Raw genomic sequence first — 19114 nt, 5'->3', positions numbered from 1 at the left:
ACTCCATAATGAAGCTGATTTATAATTGTGTGTATGACTCTTATAGCGCTGAACTCAGGGTCTAAGTGCTGGCCTTGAGCATTTTTGCTCAGGGCTAATGTTCTACCACTGGAGCCACACCTCCACTTCTGTTTTTTCTTTCAGTTTTGTTTTTCTCTATTTATTTGGAGATAGAGTCTCAGGGGCTTTTCTGCCCAGGCTACTTTCAAACCTCAGCCTCCTGAGTAGTTAGGATTATAGGCATGAGCCACCAGCACAGGGTTAATTTGCTATATATCATTTATTCACGACCAATGGTGACTGTGATGTTTCCAACCTATTACTTTCCCATAAACAGAAAAGTAAACAAAACAGGCAAATTGTTTATGAACAAAAATGGACTATGCTTGTTTACTACAGAGTTTTGCTTTGCAGATTTGGTGACTGCTGTCAGCTTTTCAAACTTTTTGCAATGAATATGGTGCTCTGGGCAGGAGCTGTAGATACTGCCACTAGTCTTCAGTGAGCCATGTACACACAGGACAGATACTTCTAGAGATCTGCCTAAGCCAGAGAAGAGTGTTTGCCTCCTGGTCAGTAATGTCCCCAGCATTCCATGTCATGCCTTTGTAATAGTCCAAGAGGTTTGTTGTTTAAAAAGTGAAGGCAGCACTTAAAGGCACACCAGCTTGTTATGAGAGGAAGATTATGTATCACATAATTCAACAGAGCCTACCTTTGTGATGTAACCACATTTAAGTCTTACTTCGACCGTGTGTGCTCAGGGCATCTAGAACAGTCATGAATGTAGAGACCTCAATTTCTTTTACTTTTTTTTGCCAGTCCTGGGACTCGAACTCAGGGCCTGGGCACTGTCCTTGAGTTTTCTCAAGGCTAATGCTCTACCATTTGAGCCACAGCACCACTTCCAGCTTTTTCTGTGTGTGTGGTACCAAGGAATTGAACCCACGGCTTCATGCATGTTAGGCAAGCACTCTACCACTAGGCTATACTGGCAGCTCCCCGATTTCTTCATCCAAGAAGGACATTACATCGCCTTCCTCAGCTACCTCAGAGTCCTTGGAAAAATCTAGCCAGAGAACATTATGTAGAAAGTCTTACACTTCCAATATATCATATTGATTAACTTGGAGGCTCTGTTCCCAATCTTTAAATTTGGCATCAAACATTATTTTAAAAACTTACAAATGAAAATACTCAAGAGTTATTTTATGCTGGATCCTGTATGTATATGGAGGATCAGTTCGGGTTTGCTTTCTAATATGGTCTGTTCTTACCTATTTGAAAAGATGTAGGCAGGATTAAAGAAGCAAACAGCTACAATGTACATCAATTTAGAGAAACCCCATATATTGAGAACATGTAAAAACACCAAACTATAACTATGCTTAACAGTCTAAACTTCATTTTGTTCACTACAAAGAGAAAGGAGGAAAACAAAAATTAACTTTTACAATTAAAAGGGCATCATTTGTTGATAGCAGGCATATATTTTAGAAGGAATGGGGGTGGGTGGGTGGGTAGATCTGCAATTCGATTTCTCCTATGGGTATCCTAATTTGGCTGGCTGAAGTCTAAAAAGCCTCAGACAAAACCAGTTACTTTATCTTATCTTTTCAAAAGGTTAATAGCAATCAGGTTTGAATTTCTACCCTGCGTTTTAAGTGGTGGGGAGTTTATCCAAAAGGCCATAAAGAAAGCATTTCTGGACCTTCTGTTAGACAAGTGGCCCAAACACTTCAAAAGTATAATGTAAAAAAAAATAATAATAATAAAGCAGAAAAGACTTTTGAATCAAAAGATAGCTAGCAGCTATCACAACAGCTGAATGTGAAGTTACAAACACTGGTTGAATTCTGGATCAAAAAATAAGTTGAGATGGGTGCTGGTGGCTCATACCTATAATCCTGATGATCACAGTTCAAAGCTAGCCTGGGCAGAAAAGTCCGTGAGACTCTTTCTCCAATTAACCAACAGAAAAACTAGAAGTCCTGAGATAAGGTGATAACTGTCTAGGTTGGAACTGAACTCAATGTCCTCCTGCTTCTACCTCCAAAGAAACTGGTAATGCAAGAGCTTGCAAGCTGGCCAGGTCTACTGCACTGTGTTTAACTGGTATGTGCTACTAGACACCAAATAAGTCAGTTACTCAAAAAGTTAGGTAGAGTCCTCTTCTGACAACTGTAATCTTCCCATTATCAGCCAACCTCTATCCCAAATATGTAATACGAAAGCATTATAGGATGCTAGGGTACTAGCATCCTGCTATAACATTCACTAGTCATTATCTGCTAACTTATTTCTGCCCCTCAGCCTGACACACTATAAAGTATAGCAGGAACAAAGTTCTGTTTTGTTTTTGGTGCCCTGGGGATTGAACAGTCTTATTTGTACAAAGCAGGTGCTCTACCATCTTTAGCCCAACATTCAAATTTCATCAGCCAAAAATGCAGGCCCTTTCTTGATGCATAATTAAACAAATACCAATCATTTAAAAAGTTTCTCTCAAAATTTTGCTCAAATACTTACAGGACTTGACAGAAATTGACTTTTAACTCCCACAGCAGGTTTCATGTTCATTTGATGGGCAGTCTTGCCAACCTCTGTTTAATACAATTTATTAACCACAATTACGCAGGTCTGACTGTGTACAAGGTAAAAATCAAGGTCAAACACTGACACACATGCCTGCCTCAAGTACATCAGTGAGGTCTAGGAATAGATTCACATGAACAAATGTGGTACCAAATACTGATGTTCACACCTTTGAAATCTATCTTTCCAAAGGCTATATAAAGCAGTATGACACCAAGGGCTTATGGCTATATATAATCCTCAATACTCAGGAGGCTGAGATCTGAGGATCATGGATGGAAGCCACTCCAGTAGGCAAATCCAAAACTCTTATCTCCAATCACCCAGCAAAAGTTGTGGCTCATGTGGTAAAGTGCCAGCTGTAACTGGAAAGAGCCAAGTAAGAATTCAACCTGTAGTGCCAGAACAAAATAAAGATACGAACATAAGAATCAAGCAGGTAAAGGGTCAAAACCAAAAACTATTAAAAATGTAAGTATGTACAAACAGTTGATCTGAGAAGTGTGAAATCAGTTTAAGAATAGAGTATTTGCCCTCAGCTACAATTTTAAGTCTTGATGGTTGAATAACTGGTTAAGTTCTACAGCAAGAAACAAAAATGTTGTGTGATTTAAAAATTCTCAAGAGAATATGGGTATTGTTTAGTTCCTGTAGTGAGCAGAAACAATACATTAACAATGTGCTGTCTTTATATAGTATCTTAAAATTTCATTAAATAAAGTTCCTTCCTCAAAAGTATGTCTTTCTTCAAGAAATCTTCACGTGCCCTACCCCAGTAAATCCCTGGACTGTTGCTACAAGCCCCACTAGTCAACAGGAGGCTGGGGCAGGAGGATCACCAGAGCTGAAGGTTTGCAAAAGACTGGGCAAGATATCTAGACCCCATCTCATAGCAAAGATATGGAACCAACCCCCATGGCCCCTCAGTAGATGATGGGATCAAGAAGATGTAGTACTTATACACAATGGAATTCTATGCTGACATCCAAAAGAATGACATTGCCCCATTTGTAAGGAAATGGAAAGATGTGGAAAAGAATCATATTAATGAAGACAGACAGACCCAAAGGAACATAGGCTCAATGGTTTCCCTCATTTGCCATAACTAGGACACATCTACAACTCTCCTAGCAGAAATTTACAATACCTCAAACCTAGGTACATAAGGTCATATAGGATGAAATTAAATGAAAGGATCTCGAGGATATGGAAACAAGAGCTTTATCTTGTGATTTCTGTTCTTAATGTACTGTTACTTCTCTTTTTTTACCCTTTGGTTAATCACATATTGTTACTGCATCTGACTTTGTTACCTGCTACATTGTACATATGTTTATTTAAAATAGGAAAGGAAGGGTGGGAAAACAAGATGATTGGGAGGGGGTAAAAGGAAGGAAATGAGGACAAAAACATAAGGAGTATTAATGTGGGAGACGTAATGTACCTACTACCTGGATGGAATGTAACTGTAACCCCTCTACACATTACCCCAACAACAAAAAATTAAATGAAAAAAAAAAGAGTATGTCTAAGATTAAAAAGGAAAAAAATTCCTACGTGAGAATCCAGGAGCCTTAATAAAACCATCAGTTGGGTAGTCTGAAATATCCTATTTCTACAGAATTTATGTTGGCAAGGAATTCCTTTAGGGTTTCATGTTAAAAAAAAAAATGTGTAGGTTGAAGCCGAAAGTGAGCATGTAGATTTTAGAGCCATCATGGAGAAATCTATCTGCTTTCAAGCTTGCTGGTATCTGAAAAAGCAATCTAGTAATTTAAAAAAAATCAATTCTATTTATTAAAAGCATGAAATGAGTTCAATATGTGTTGTGTCACAGGTTAAATGTGTCACATTTAACCTAATAGAAGCAAATGTAAACTAAACGTAAATCAATTCTAAGGTCTCAAGATATCTTGTCCTAAGATATGAAGCCATGCCCATTTTATTAAGTACAAACTCCTATACACACTGAATAAACTTATTTACTATAAAGAGATCAGCTCTTACAATGTTTAAGACAATTTAAAACTTTAATGATGAAACATTTTGAACATTTTAGAATGCAAATATTAGTTGAAAAACAAACAGGTAAAATTGAAAAAGGATGAATGTGATCTTCCCAAGATGGTCTGGGCTATCAGCATGTTTTTATCTCAATAGTAAGAAGATTTTTAATGGTAACACATGATTTTTTTTTAAATTCCTTTAGAAGGAAGATACACTTTCCCCCTTAATAAACATATATACTTTTAATTCACTTCTTTTGAACAAAAATGTCCTCCATTTGTGGTAATAATGGAGAAAAGAAAGAAACCCCTCTACAAGGTAAGACATTAGGTATCTTTACCTAACATGAAGCAACAGCTACACCCAGTGGCCAGAGTGAAGCAGTGAGGTTTTCTAACCACATGGTACTTACAAAAGATCAATTTGGAAATAGCCATTCTTCAACTCACTAGGAAGAAGGTTACCTGTTACTATAAATTAGGTTTTAAGGAAACACTCAGGAATCTTTGGGAATAAAAGCCTTAGCTTGACACTACTAACCACAACAATTTATTCTTGAAAGCTAAAATAAAACTCAAACCAGAAAGAACATACAGATACTTTATTGCTCACCTTTCACACAAAGCACATCTCCCGCCATTTTTCTTTCACAGCTTGACAATGTTTAAGTATACAAAAACCCAGCAAGAAGCATCCTGTCAGGTAGATGTCAGTAAAGGAGAATGGGAAACATGGACTCAGCCAGGCTTTTGTTTTCTGCAGCAATAATAAAGGGCCTCCTGCACTAAGCAAAACTCTAGCTTACTTTGTTTGTAGTGCATTTCTTCCATTACAAAAGGAAAAAAGAAAAGTGTCCTGCCTAAAGCAAACTAACTTGTATTTGCTGAGCCAGTGCTATTAACTCGTGCATAAAACAAATTTTGGTTTGCCATTTCTTCTGGCAGATTTCAAGTAAAAATAAGGTGGAAGGAGGAACTTGTATGGATGCAGTTCAGTTTGAGTTGCTACACTTAACTAAATGCCTATATGTCCTATAGGTTCACAACTTGGTTTGCTTTTATTGTCTTTATGGGTTTTGGCCATGCTCAAGGTTTTTAGAGTTGAGCATATGGTATATTATTCCATCAACAGAATAAGGCTACTCAATGTGCTATCTGCAGAGGAGCTCATTTAATAGGAACAGACCAGGTCTACCAGGGAACAAATGTGGCACAACCTCTGGGAATAGTAAAACACCAACCTGGGGCAGAACTGTGCTTGCAAAACAGACATCAAAACACTTGACGCAGAACGCACTGAAGTGGACTTAAGTATGAGGACGGCTCCTAGTAGTAAACCTAAAAACGTCTAGGTGACTCCTCATTTGCAAAACTGCATATTGCAGAACTGCATGGAGATTACTTTAGTCAAAAGAGGATGCAGCATGTTCTGACTGTGGAATTAGTCTACTGGTCAATAAAGGCAATTTTTATAATCTTAAAAAATTTTTTTCCCATAGAAAGGAGAGAGGAGTTTTTCAAATAAACAGGATTAAGTAATAAAAAAAAAAAAAAGCAAACAACAGAATTGAATGAAGACCCACAGGTGCGTATGGCAAGGAGGAGTCTGCCTGCCTCCTGTGGCCTCATGTGAACTCAAATGGGCTGCTGGATCCAGGACTCTGAAACAAAGTTTCTATTACTTGAGCTCTAGCAAAGGGTAAGGTGCTGTAGCCTCAACTAGTGTAGTGTCTTCCCTGCCCAAAACCAGAATGACTGTACTGGTAGCCTCCATGCTGGAAATGCTGCTCAAACTGTCCCCCTTGGTGGTAGGCCTGGCTCCCTCTGCCTCCCCACCCTCCGCCCTGGCCTCCACGCCCACCCCGGCCTCCGCGACCACCTCTCCCACCACGCCCGCCACCTCGGTCGCCGTGGTGCCCACCATCCTGGTATCTATTGTCCTGCTGGTATCCGCCACCCTGGTATCCGCTTCCTGCATATGAGGATGTCTGGAAGCCCCCGTAACCACCGCCTCCACCTTGGTAGCCACTGCTGTGGCCACCATGGTAACCACCAGCTTGGAAACCTGAATCTCGATAACCGCCATCTTGGTAGCCACTGCCTCCACTCCCTCCATCTGTCCAGCCTCCTTGGTGTTTACTTCCTCTTCCTCCCCCTCGGCCACCGTGGTCAAAGCCACCACGTCCACCTCTCCCTCCTCCTTGTTCATGACCTCCTCGGCCTCCGTAGGAGGAATGTTCATAACCACCTCTCCCTCCTCCTCGGCCTCCGGCTTGATGCTGGGGACCATCTTGCCTTTTCTGCCATGGTGGCATCTCTGGGGGTGGAGGTTCAATTTCATTGGGTCTACCACCTCTGTCAGGAACCCTGCCCATCAACACCTATGGAACAAGGAGGGACCCTTTAAAACCATCTCACTTTAAAAACACAGATGAATGTGAAGGAAAGAAAATGAAAGTGTCCTAGTCACCTTATTGATGGCGCAGGCAGTCTTTTCTCTTATAGACCCACTACTTGTCCTTAAAATCTTTGACAAGTCTTGTCTTGCAGCCAGAAGATGGGCAACAGAAACGGTGCTTTTAGGAGACAATGCTGAGCGCTTTGGCTGGTAAACCTTTGCTAACTTTTCTGTCTGACTCTGTTGAAAGAGAAGTTTTCAAAGACAGGTCAGTTTTCAAAATGACTTAAGAAACACCCATATTAAGTAAGGTAGGTGCTACATGGTAGGAAAAGTGACATATTCAACAATGCTCCTACCTACTCAACAAATGTCTCGTACAAGTACAGCTGCCAATGCAAGGAGTACAGGGGAGACTGTACATTTAGGAATCATTTCGACATTTAGGAATCATATCTAAGCAATTCATTAATGTGTACCTTAGCTCTGTCAGACCAGCCAAAAGACTGTACAGTGACATCCAAGCGTTTTATTAGCAGCTTTCTCCGGACTTCATATTCATTGGCTATGGCTTGGTTGATTGCTTCTATCTTTTCCTAAAGCAAAATTAAAAGACTATAGTTAGAATTTAAACCGATTTGCTTCCATGCTCTTAAATGGAAGAAGCATGTCTTTCAGAATGGAACCCCTCGGATTTAAGACATAGCCCTTTCCAAGGAGAAAGACACACATTTATATTTCTTAATATATAAATGGCTAGTGGAATAACAGACAAAAAAGTTAAAATATAATGAACAATTTGTAAAGAAACAAATTCTTGCTTAGCTTTCCTATAATTCACTCAGTAAAGTTAGTTCGTAGTCTAATGAGGTTTGTGGTTTGTGTCCATTTGACTATTGGGAGTATGCAACAAACCAGACTTCAATTTATTTTAAACTGCTTGTGAAATAATCACAATTATAAAGTTAAGTGCTTGTAACTGTATACAAATAAAATCACTTGTACTAAGCCTTGAGATTTACAAAACTGCCTGTGAAGAAAATAGTGTTAGAAAATACAATTTAAAAATCACAAATTATTAGTGTTGACATTAAAAAAACCCACAAAATCACCAGATGGTACCTCACCAAGTTTTCTGAAGACTACTCACCCAGTGGGCTGGTCCCATCGACTTCTTCAGTAAAGGCTTTCCCACATGATTAGGTGGAACTTTTGCTAATGTTTCCTTTAACTGACACAAAAACATACGTAAATGAATAAAACAATCTAAAAGTAAACACCTCTTCCTCCTCTTCCCAATTCCCATCATATCTTGCCATCAAAAGAAGACTCCTGACAGAGGCAAAGGTGGAGGGGTGTTTTGAAACGTGAATGTAAAGACCCACGAGATACAGACACTCACGTGCCTACAGAAGCATGGATCCTCTGGACCTAGAGCAGTGCCCGACAACAGTGGGCACTCAATGGGCATTTGCTGAATGGATGAATGAACACACAGAAGATTATGGACTACAGATATACTGCTGCGTCCCTGTAGCGTTCACCAAATCTGTGCATCCTGGTGCCGTTCTGCCCCCCTTGCAACTGTACCAATTCTTAGAATCCAGCAGATAAGCATGTAGAAAATAACTCATTTGTTCCTAACCAGTTACATTAAAATATCTTAACCATTGGTAGTATGTGGCACAAACACAATTCTAACTTATTTTCACATACTAGATTATGTTAGCAGTGAGTAAATCCAGTTACTGATTGGAACATATAGGCCCAATGACTGAACAATTGTTCTCAATTATCATCCATTTCTACTGTCAGCAGACAGGACGTTATCATTAATTCAATGGTGAAGACTGGAAAAATTAATTTTATCAAAGTCCAATGATAAATTAAGGATTTAAATCATAATTCTTTTTACCTTACTTCAGCTTTTAAACCAAAGTGCTTAGTTGTTTTTGAAAAAGAAGAAGTGATGGTATGTTTTTTAAAAAACATTGAGACACTAATTTGTTTTCAAGGTATCCATCTAGAATTTTAAACCCAGAACTCATTTAGTAACAATTATTAATATGCACATCCGATTCCCATTAAGAGAAATAAACTTAATGTTTCATTTCAAACAAACGTAGGACTATGCCTTTAATACACTACAATCTGGTACTAAAGGTCTTACTTTTTTTTCAATCCCGCTGAAGAATTGGAACATAGTTATACTGGCTGGAGGTTTGGACATTCCTAGAGCAATACAAATGCCTTTCAACTCTTGAAAGACCTCACTACCGCCTCCTTCTTGAGCTTTTTTTGGAGGAGCATTCACACAGAGCATTCTGGCAGCTTCTAGTTCTGAGATGAGGTATGCTGAAGTAAACAAAATAAGATTTCAAAATGAGATACAGCTATAGTTAATAGTCATAAGTCTGGAGTCACAACTCTATAGACCTAAGGATATGTAACTTTTAAAGCTGCAAGAATGGATAAAAACAAGAAAGAAAAACCATTTTTACCTGCAAATGATTTAACATATAAAATGGTTATGTAATTCAGGTATTTAACCAATATATACTATTTAAAGGTTAATTTTAAATCAAGCAATTCTTTGAAACCAAAAGATCAAGGTAGGTCACTTATGTAAAGATTTGGATTGTTGCCGTCTACTATTAAGGAACCTCCAGAACAGGGGTTGGCATGTGGTAAAAAAAAAAATAAACAGGCAAAATTTTAATGAATGTTTCATACTCATGAGCACCTCCTGCTACCCAGGAATTGGGCATCCTGTTTAGAACTGGGATGACAAGTTTCTTCATTTTCACTGACAAGGAGAGGTGGGAAGACAGGAACGCACACAAGGTCCTTTCCCTTTCCCATGTCTCCAGTTGCCTTACGGCCTTCTCCAGCCGGCTTTTTAAAGACAGCCTTTTCCACTCTCCTTCTTCTCAGCAAGCCTTTTCTCCATAAACCACACAACTTCCAAACTATTTTTTTTACAGAGTCACCCTTGCACGCGTCACCCTGGGTGTGGAGTTTAGACAGCAATAGAGGAGTCCACGGTGCTTCAGGAATTCAGCACAAGGTCTAGGTATTCTTTAAACATTTCAAAGGACATTTCAATTCTTAATAATTACTAATTACTGAGAAATATAAGCGTGATAGACTTTACTTACATACTACTCTCAAGACCAAGGTGCATGTGGGCCACAATTTTGGTAAATCATTTCTAAAAAGCTGCCAACTCCTGTTTCTAAAACAATAAATACAACTACAGCTCTGCAAAAATTCTAAATAAAATCTTAACATGCTCCAAAGAGCAAACCGTATGCAGGTGCTAAAACAGCAAAGCACTACAGTTAAGAAAACTGCTACTGCAGTTTACCTGCACCCTGCCACACTTGGTTTTCACACTGTCGGGATTGTATTCCTGCTACAACAGCAGAACTGTGTATGGTCACCAACACCTACTGACCTGCTTAGCCAGAAACATTTACTATCTGGCCCTAAAAGAAAAAGTTTGCCAACCCTTGCTCTAGAAAATCATATACTGTATGATTTCATAAACTGGTTCTTGAAATATGGGATAAGATAGTTAGGCAGTCACAAAATGAATTCACCAATGTAATTCATGAAAAACTTTGTGTTTAAAGCACTGAAAAGGTACTAGAAATACTGCTAATAAAAGATTATCTCTAGAGACAAAGATATGTCCTCTCAAAAACAAACAAACACCAACAACTAGCTCTTTCTCTTAGGGTCTCAAACCTTAACTTACCTATGAGATATAATCTGAAGATCATGAAAGACTAATAACAGACAGAACTGCCCTTAACCTAATATGTATGAGACTCTACCATTCAAAGACATTCTGTTCTACCAACAATTTTAATGAGGTTTATTTATTCCCTTTTCACCACATACCATGTGCTGAAAGATTCAAAAGATGCAAAACAATGTCAAAGTAAATAAAGGCATTAAGGGAAAAAAGGAATTGAATCAGTGAAGCAACAGTGCTGAAAGAAATGAAATTACAGCATCAATATGTGACTGGTACTTGTAAAGAAAAGCCAAGCTTAACACAGAGTAGTGAAATGCTAGAATCAAACAGAGGTTGATTATAGGCTGAAGGTAATCAGCAGAGGCACACATGAAGAAGAAGGAAATAGTGGGATGAACAATTTTCAAGAGTGACCTTTAGCTGGTTATTGACTTTTAGTTGACTTAGCTATTTAGTTGAGAAGCAAATGGTTGTGTCCCTCAAAAAGTTTCTGAGGTGCTAGCTAAGTCTATCATAACCATGGGTGCAAAAGATTTTCAGTCTAGTCTGCTTAAAAGGAAAAGAATGAAAATCATTTGATAGAGATTTATACTCAAAGTGAGTTTTATGCACATTAGTGCTAAAAGAGCTGCACTTTGAGCCCTTTGGAAGAATTAGCAATCTGGGGTCATTATCAAGCATCCCATCGCAGCTGTTACCTTCCTGTGCTGGAAACCTTCCAAGTGGCAAACATCACTGCTAAGGACAAGCAATGCTGTAGAGGAAGAACCAGCTAATGCCACAGTGGAGCCAGTTATTGAGTCGTATGGGCTGAATGAAGGATGCTGAACGGCTGAGGAAGGTCGTGCAGGATCACTCCACAGCAACACTGAGCCACATGCACATCTCTCCTTTAGTATCATTCCACAGGGAAAACTCCCAAGGGGAAAAAAGTGGGAGTAATTCAGTGTCTAGGTATAGTGGCTATTACACTTGTTCTTTTTAAATAACTTAGAACCAGAATTTTATCATTTCTCAGAGAACATTATAAAGACAAACCATTTGTTCAAAGCCTTCTGAAATATGTCTGTTATAATGAAAATTTAACTTCAATTACTCAAAGCTTTATGTGAATGTGTTTTGGAATGCCACTGGTTGTATTTATTGCAAAGCTTATACAAGGCAATAAAATTTGTCAGTCTACTTACTGAGGGTGAAGAAATAGTTTAAGAGTGTATAAAAAACATGAAGCAAAGAGTTTTTCATAAAAGTTTCTAGAAAGACCAGTAGAAGAGCAACTGTCCAAGCAAGTACTACTGCAGACTATTTCAAGGTAAAATCCCAAATTTAACAAACCCCAAAGAAATAGCACTAAAACACTGGAAATGTACCTCTACCACGAATCTCATCAGGTGAGGCAGGACAAGAGCAGCAACCACAGAAACAACAATGCTACTGGGCACACACTCTGCCAGCAGCTCCTGAAGCAGTTGGTTGAGAAAGTTTTCTTTCAAATAACTCATATTTGAGTTAAATTCATAACGGGACAAAATAAAAGACCTTGCTTAGTTGACATGAAAAACATAAACAGGAAGTAACAGCTGCACTGTAGGAGCCGTGAACTTACTGAGCAAAAGGAGGCAGTTCTTCTGAACGAGAAGGCGCTTGGTCACATCCCCAGATGTCAGTGACAGATACGGGCAGTTCATCTCCCCTAGGAGCCCACTCACCTCAAGCTGGAACTCTTCAGCTTCACTTGGACCTGTGAAGAATTAAAATAAGCATCTCATTTCATTAGTCTGCTCGCTTCCTGTTGGTGTTTTACTGGAATAAATGTGGTAGTCTCTGTAACAATTTACTAGCCAGTTCCTAACAAGTTCTTTCTACATGCATCCTTTTTTCATGCTGCTAGGAAGCTGCACTTTCATGGCTGCCCTTTCCAGCACAGCACACTCAGTTATAATGACCTATGCTACCTCCACACACACTCCCTTGAATTCTGTCTCACTGTCCCAGCAAAGGCTAGCCTCATCTCCATCTCTGAGCTTCATTTGTGTTACCTCCTGTAACTGATAGGCCTACTTCTCTCCTCCAACTAACCTCACCTATCAAAGCCCAGTGGTCTTGTTCCCACCTTTCCTTCTTACTCTGGTGCTCCTCCATTTCCTTGCCCTCAGAACCTCACAGGAGGCATCTAATTACTGCACCTCTCTCCTGCTGTTTCACTGGCCCTAACATCCCATTTAAATGTAAAGGCAGCACATGTGACTTCTAGCCCTAAATTTCCATAACATGTAAAAGAGTATATAGTTTACTAGGTGAGCTAAAGGGAAAATGCTTTCTCTCTTACTGTTATGGCTTTTCCTATTCAGTGTCAGAGAAGATAGAAATTAAGAGTCACTTTTAAATCTCCACTGCACTGGCTCTCATCTGAGGAATATGATCCTAGAACAAGGTCTGCAAACGTTTCCACAGAGCTTGGTCAGAGGCAGTGGGGGACACGAGGAGTACAACAGGGAGTGATACTGTGGAGCACTGCCTGTGTTCTGTCACCCGTGATCTATGAAGCCTGAAGTTTCCCGGCTGGATGAGGACGGAGATGTGGTAAAGATACCGCTTTCTACTGTCTGATCCATTTTATGCGTTGGCTTCTCTATGTTTCAACTGAACAAAAAGATTGCCTGTTAAAAGCAGTTACCCTGGACAGGTGTTTTCAAAGTTTTCTACAGTTTTAGACACAGTATGCCTGGAGGCAGTACGGCATAGTGGTAAAAAACACAGGCCCCTGAACTTGACTTCAGGCAATGTCACAGCTTCGTGCCATTTAGTGTATGAATAGTAAAACCCACCTCATAGAGTTGCAGAAGTTTAACTGAATTAACACCTGTAAATTTCTTAAAACACAGGGGATATTTAATGAGTTGAAGCTCTACTATCATTATTATATCAAGGTTTTCTTTTTAAGCCATTAACTAGGATTACAAGATTTGAGCTACAGTGGAGCCCAGTGGTCGAGCACTCACCATGTGTATATACACATATACCTACAATGTAACTGGATATAACAACATGTACACATTAAATGTACTAACAAGCAACACTGTGAGCTCTCAAAATGAGACTATTTGGAGAGTATAGTTATGTGCACAGTTTTCCCTCAGGGTAGGTTAACAGATGGGCATTTCTGTTTATCTCCTGTTAGAGGGTTACTCAAGGCAGGAGAGAAGTAAGAGAGCAGAGCATCAGGTTCCAAGCTTTTGTGTCTTCTGCAGTTGATGAAGTAGTGCTAATGTGTTAAAATTGGCAAACATAAAACAGCTCTTACTCCCATAAATCAGAGGGTGCTGGATGGGTTGTAATGTTATCTAATGATACATTCCTGTGATTAAACAAAGTGTCTTCACAAAGCAGTCATTCTTCTCAAGCAGAGCAGAACTACAACACATTAGTTGTTTTTCCCCCCCATATGTGCTGCAGGATTCCTAAAAGAAAAACATTCCAATTTCTAGTTCCAACTACCAACCTAGGATCTCATGATCTATGTTTTCCAGAATAGAATGCTTAGTCAAATATGGAGCTGCATACTTGTAATCAAGAGTTGGGAAGCTGAGGACAAAGGATCATGAATTCCAGGCTTTTGGGGGCTACAGAATGAGGTCCTGGTTTAAAAAACAACCAACAAAAATGCAAATCACAAAAGGTCACATGTTCTATACTGGCACCCTCACATTTTTCTGGTTTTCAATAACAGTCTTTTCGGCCTCCATGATTTTTTTCATCGTTACATGTCTAGTTTTGTCTTTAAACTTTGAAATCACCTTAACTCTAAAAACAATGAAAGATAAAGTTGTCTTAGGCATTTTAATAAGATTTCTCTTTACAATTACAAAAGACTAAAAACTGTAGTCCCAAATTATTTAAAAGAATAAAAGTAAAAGTGAGTCTTTACTTACTGCTAGTTGCTTGAACATTTTCTTCTAGTTTACAGAGTACTCTTAATTCTGACACCAGCCAAGCACAGAGTTTGGTAAACTCAGGGGAACTGGCTCCAGCAGAGACTGCCTGAGACAGTGCGCCATCATCCAACAATGGGCCTTTGTAACTGGCAAATAAGAAATAAAATGTAGAAGAATATAAAAATCACACCTAATGTATTAAAGCACATCTATACATCATATACAACTGAGTAATATATTAATTAAGTATAACGGGCAATTTCTAAACTTGCAAATATCAACACTACTTGGAAGTGTTCTGAATTATTAGACAAGTGAGCCAGGCTGATGGTGGTGGTGGTATGTGCCTCTAACCTCAGCTAGGGAGGCTGAGGCAAATGAACTGTAAGCTCAGAGTCAGCCATACTGAGAATGGCTCAATGGAAACAAAACGAACTGGGCATAAATCCCAGCTCTGGGGCCAGGAGTTTGGCCTAGTGGTAGAGTGCTTGCCTAGCATGCATGAAGACCTGGGTTTGATTCCTCAGTGTACCACATACATAGAAAAAAGAAAAGCAGGAAGTGGTGCTGAGGCTCAAGTGGTAGGGCTCTGAGAAAGTACAAGGACAATGCTCAGGCCCTGAGCTCAAGTCCAGGATTGGCAAAAATAAATTAATAAATTAAATTCAATAAAAAAAAAAATCCCAGCTCTTGAGTATAAAAGGCAGGAGGATCACCTGATCTAGAGAAGCCTGGGGTATACAGAGTTCCAGAACAGTTTAGGCTGCACATCAAGCTCTCATCTCAGAAACAAAAACAGCCAGGAGCCAGTAGCTCACACCTGTAATACTAGCTACTCAGGAGGTTGAGATCTGAGGATCATTGCTTGAATTCAGACCAGGCAGGAAAGTCTGTGAGGCTCTCACCTTCCAATTAATCACCAAAAAAGCCAGAAGCGGAATTGTAGCTCAAAAGGTAGAGTGTTAACCTTGAACAAAAAGCTCAAGGATAGACAGCGCCCAGGCCCCAAGTTCAAGCCCCAGTACAGAAATAAACACAACTCTAAAATCCCAAACCACAACAAAATAGTTGAATGCTAACTGTATTCCAGCCCTTCAAAGTGCATGAATACGTTGAATACTTAATCACAGACACTACCAAATAATGTCAACTTCTTTACTGAAGGCTTATTATGCTAAGGTTTATCTTCTTGCTGTAAATCAAATCAAGTATTAAAATCAGACTGGCATGGACAGTACCAATGACAGTGCCCAGTCTCTGAGTTCAAATCCCAGGACTAGGAAAAAAAAATCAAACTAAGAAATGATAATTAGGGGCCAGGAGTTTGGCCTAGTGGTAGGGTGCTTCCCTAGCATGCACGAAGACCCGGGTTCAATTCCTCTGTACCACTTACAGAGAAAAAGCTAGAAATGGTGCTGTGGCTCAAGTGGTAGAGCTCTAGCCTTGAGAACGCCCAAGGATAGTGCTCAGGCCCTGAGTTCAAGCCCCACAGCTAGCAAAAAAAAAAAAAAAGAAAAAGAAAAAAAATGATAATTAAACAACTTTCCAATTAATAATTTAATAATCATTCCTTTTCAAAAAATGTATTTTAAGGCAGTTATACTAGCACCAGAAAAATGTCAAGACTCAGTATTTATTGGTCAATTGAACTGGCACCTTTATATCCTAATCCTTTAGGTAATTCCAATGTACTTACAAAAAATATAAAATGGTTGTAAACATTTGCAACAATAGCAATGACCTATCACTTACTATTCTGGAATTTAAGAGTTTGGGAATGATGACATATCTGTAATATCAGCTTAGAGGCTAAGGCAGGGGATTCCCAAATTGACACCAGCCTGAGCAAATTAGCAAGATCTCAACTAAAAAACAAAAGTAATCTTAAATTATCTGTTGTTCAGACACGATTCTTATTGTTATATTTTTTAATCTCTTTTTTCAGTACTGGGGATCAAACTCAGGATGTTGTACTTTCTAAGCTTTTTAAAGTGAAATATTGGTTAAAGAAACACTATATGAGATAGATTAAATATGCTTAAAATGATGTTAAGAGGTATAGGTATGCTAAAGAAACAATTCTTGACCTCTTTAAAATGTGCTTGCATTGCTAATGTATGACATAGAATGAAAAAATAACTTACACACAAAAAAAGATATCAGTCTACCTTCTAAGTAAAAAAAAATACGATCGTGTTACTAAACAATAGAATTAAACAGTTCTAAAACTTTCTCCTTGTGTATACTATTTAGACTACTGCTTTGTTTGACATGGAGTGATTACTAAAATGACAAGAGACAGCACGTGCATCATATATCTTCATTCATATGGAGCCATGATAATCCATACCGCACTCTTTCAACCCTAACCTTAGATGTACTTCTCTGAAGTACTTCTCATTTCCCTTCCCAGTTCACAGACTCTCTTCTGTGCTCCTCACAGCTTACTCTCTGTTACCATGTGAACTTTTTAGGGTACCACTGTACCCTAAAAGCCAGGCCTAACAGTCTCACAAAGCAAGTGTCCCTCGCAAATACTCACTCAACGACCAGCTTCACAAGAGGGTCATTCCGTGAGACAAGTCAATAGGGAGGCCACACTGCACAGTGTTGACAATCACTTTGCATTCACCAACATACAGAACCAAGTTCCAAAGAACAATGGTAATTTAACAAAATTAAAGTAAGTACTACTACTTTCTTTACATACACACACCCCAGAATTTAAAAATTCTAAAAATTTAACCAGGTGGACTTGGAGAAGCCTCAAAGGTGCCCTTTTCCTAGGTCATTGGAAGAACTCGAGGTACCTGTGAATCCCAATCCTTTCCTGGCCTTCTCCAAGAGGTTACCAAGTCCTGGACGAAGCCCACAGGGAAGTTCTGATCAAGGAAATCGTTAGGAATAATACAGCTAGCCAAATCTGTACTTTTTTTTTCTTTTCTTTTCTTTTTGGCATGGTGACGTGTAAGCAAATACAATTGGTTTCCAGAACTACATGGAGACCAAGAGGCTCCGAGTTCTCAAGTTTAATAGAATGTACTGATCCGGGTGACCTCAAGAGATAAGAAGCCCGGTGTCCAAGCTTCTAGACACTGGTGAATTCTGGGTGGGAGACTGCTCGGAGAAGGAGGCGGAAAACGCACATGCAGGTTCCCCGTGGTCTAGCAGACGGCTCTCCACCGGGGCGGTGCAGTCGGAGGGGCCGGCGAGGAGGAGCACTCCGGAGCCGGCGGGCGGAAGGGAGGCAGCGCCCAGACATGTGGCCGAGGGAAGACGCCTGGGTGCATGCAGGGATGACTGAGCAAAGGAGAATTTCTTTCTTTTTTTTTTGAGGGAGAGAAGTGGGGTGGGGCAGGAGCAGAGTCTCGAGGCCAGGGTAGGCAATCCGGAGGACACACAGGAAAACGGGGAGTCAACTTTGGCACCCCCCCACCCCCGTGGGGGCAGGGCAGGGCTGGGGCAGCAGCGCCGGGGGTGGGGGTGGAGAGGTCCACAGCCCAGACAATGACACGCGGGGCTGACAGACCGTGCGGGTAACACTCGGCCGTGGGGGTGGGGGAAGGCACCCGGCGGGTCTGGGGGCGGCCGGTTCGGGCGTCCCGGGGCCGGCGCCGCGGGGCGCGGCGTGGAGAGGCAGGTGCCTCCGACCGAGGCGCAGAGGAGTTCCCGGGGCGCCCGCAGCGCGGGGTTTGCGAGTGCCGTGCCCCGGGCAGGCTTACCCTAGATCTTCCAACGACTCCAAGATGTCATTCTCCATGAGGTCACACTCCATGCCACTATGCTATTCAAATTTCCGAGTCGCCAAGCTCCCCTCTTCGCCGGCAACGCGTACACCCGCGCAGGCGCTCTCCTCCCGGAACTTCCAAGTCGGCAGCTGGCGCCTCCGTCTCCGGACTGCGCATGTGCGGGATCTGCGCGAGCATCCTGGCCCCGCCTTCCACCCCGCCCCGCCGGCCGAGGGATGAACGGGGACGCTCCGTGGGGCGCATGCGTCCTACTGCACAGTGAAGCCGGCCTTAGAAAGGTTGGAGGAGGCTGCGTGGCAGCTGGGCTTGGGCACTTCGCGGTGGGAGCGCGCTAGGCGGTGAGTGTGCGCATGCGCACACCCGTGGGCGAGGCAGGCGGGGCTGGAGCTAGTTGGGGGTGGGTCTAGGACAAGGGTAGCTGTCCGGCTCGAGTCTGTCCCTGCCCAGGCTAAGCGAGCTGCTACCAGGGCACTTGCGGGCGCCTATTACCTATTAGCATCACCTGTGGGTTATGAAGAAACAGACTTGTGTGGTCCAACAATGGGTTAGGTGCCAAAAAAGCAAATAACCTGCGGTTTGATTGTGTGTGTGCGCGCGCGCGCGTGTGTGTGTGTGTGTGTGTGTGTGTGTGTGTGTGTGACTTAAATTGGGTTTCAGGGGTGCAGAGG

General features: G+C 40.9%; 1 protein-coding gene across 1 annotated transcript; it reads right to left on the bottom strand.

The window, feature by feature from the left end:
* Window positions 1-4606: 4606 nt before the first annotated feature.
* Window positions 4607-18579, bottom strand: Tslig3a (tRNA splicing ligase complex subunit 3A). Its single transcript, XM_090337163.1, has 8 exons — window positions 18420-18579; window positions 14695-14843; window positions 12369-12503; window positions 9170-9354; window positions 8150-8230; window positions 7479-7595; window positions 7072-7239; window positions 4607-6982 (listed from the first exon to the last, which is right to left on the bottom strand). The coding sequence occupies exons 1-8, from the start codon at window positions 18470-18472 to the stop codon at window positions 6317-6319; spliced, it is 1554 nt and encodes a 517-aa protein (XP_090193289.1). The 5' UTR covers window positions 18473-18579; the 3' UTR covers window positions 4607-6316.
* Window positions 18580-19114: the final 535 nt, after the last annotated feature.

Source organism: Megascapheus bottae, chromosome 7 (assembly GCF_031878675.1).
Source record: "Megascapheus bottae isolate mThoBot1 chromosome 7, mThoBot2.hap1, whole genome shotgun sequence".
NCBI lineage: Eukaryota > Metazoa > Chordata > Mammalia > Rodentia > Geomyidae > Megascapheus > Megascapheus bottae.
This window is presented reverse-complemented; position numbering and strand designations above follow the sequence as displayed.

Excerpts from the sequence above, each read along its gene's own strand:
- Tslig3a (XM_090337163.1), bottom strand. The coding sequence starts at position 18,472 with ATGGAGTGTGACCTCATGGAGAATGACATCTTGGAGTCGTTGGAAGAT. Across the intron at positions 9,355-12,368 it reads GAACTGCCTCCTTTTGCTCA|CATACCTCATCTCAGAACTA; the intron begins GTAAGTTCACGG and ends TGTTTACTTCAG. Across the intron at positions 7,596-8,149 it reads CGATGGGACCAGCCCACTGG|GAAAAGATAGAAGCAATCAA; the intron begins GTGAGTAGTCTT and ends ATTTTGCTTTAG.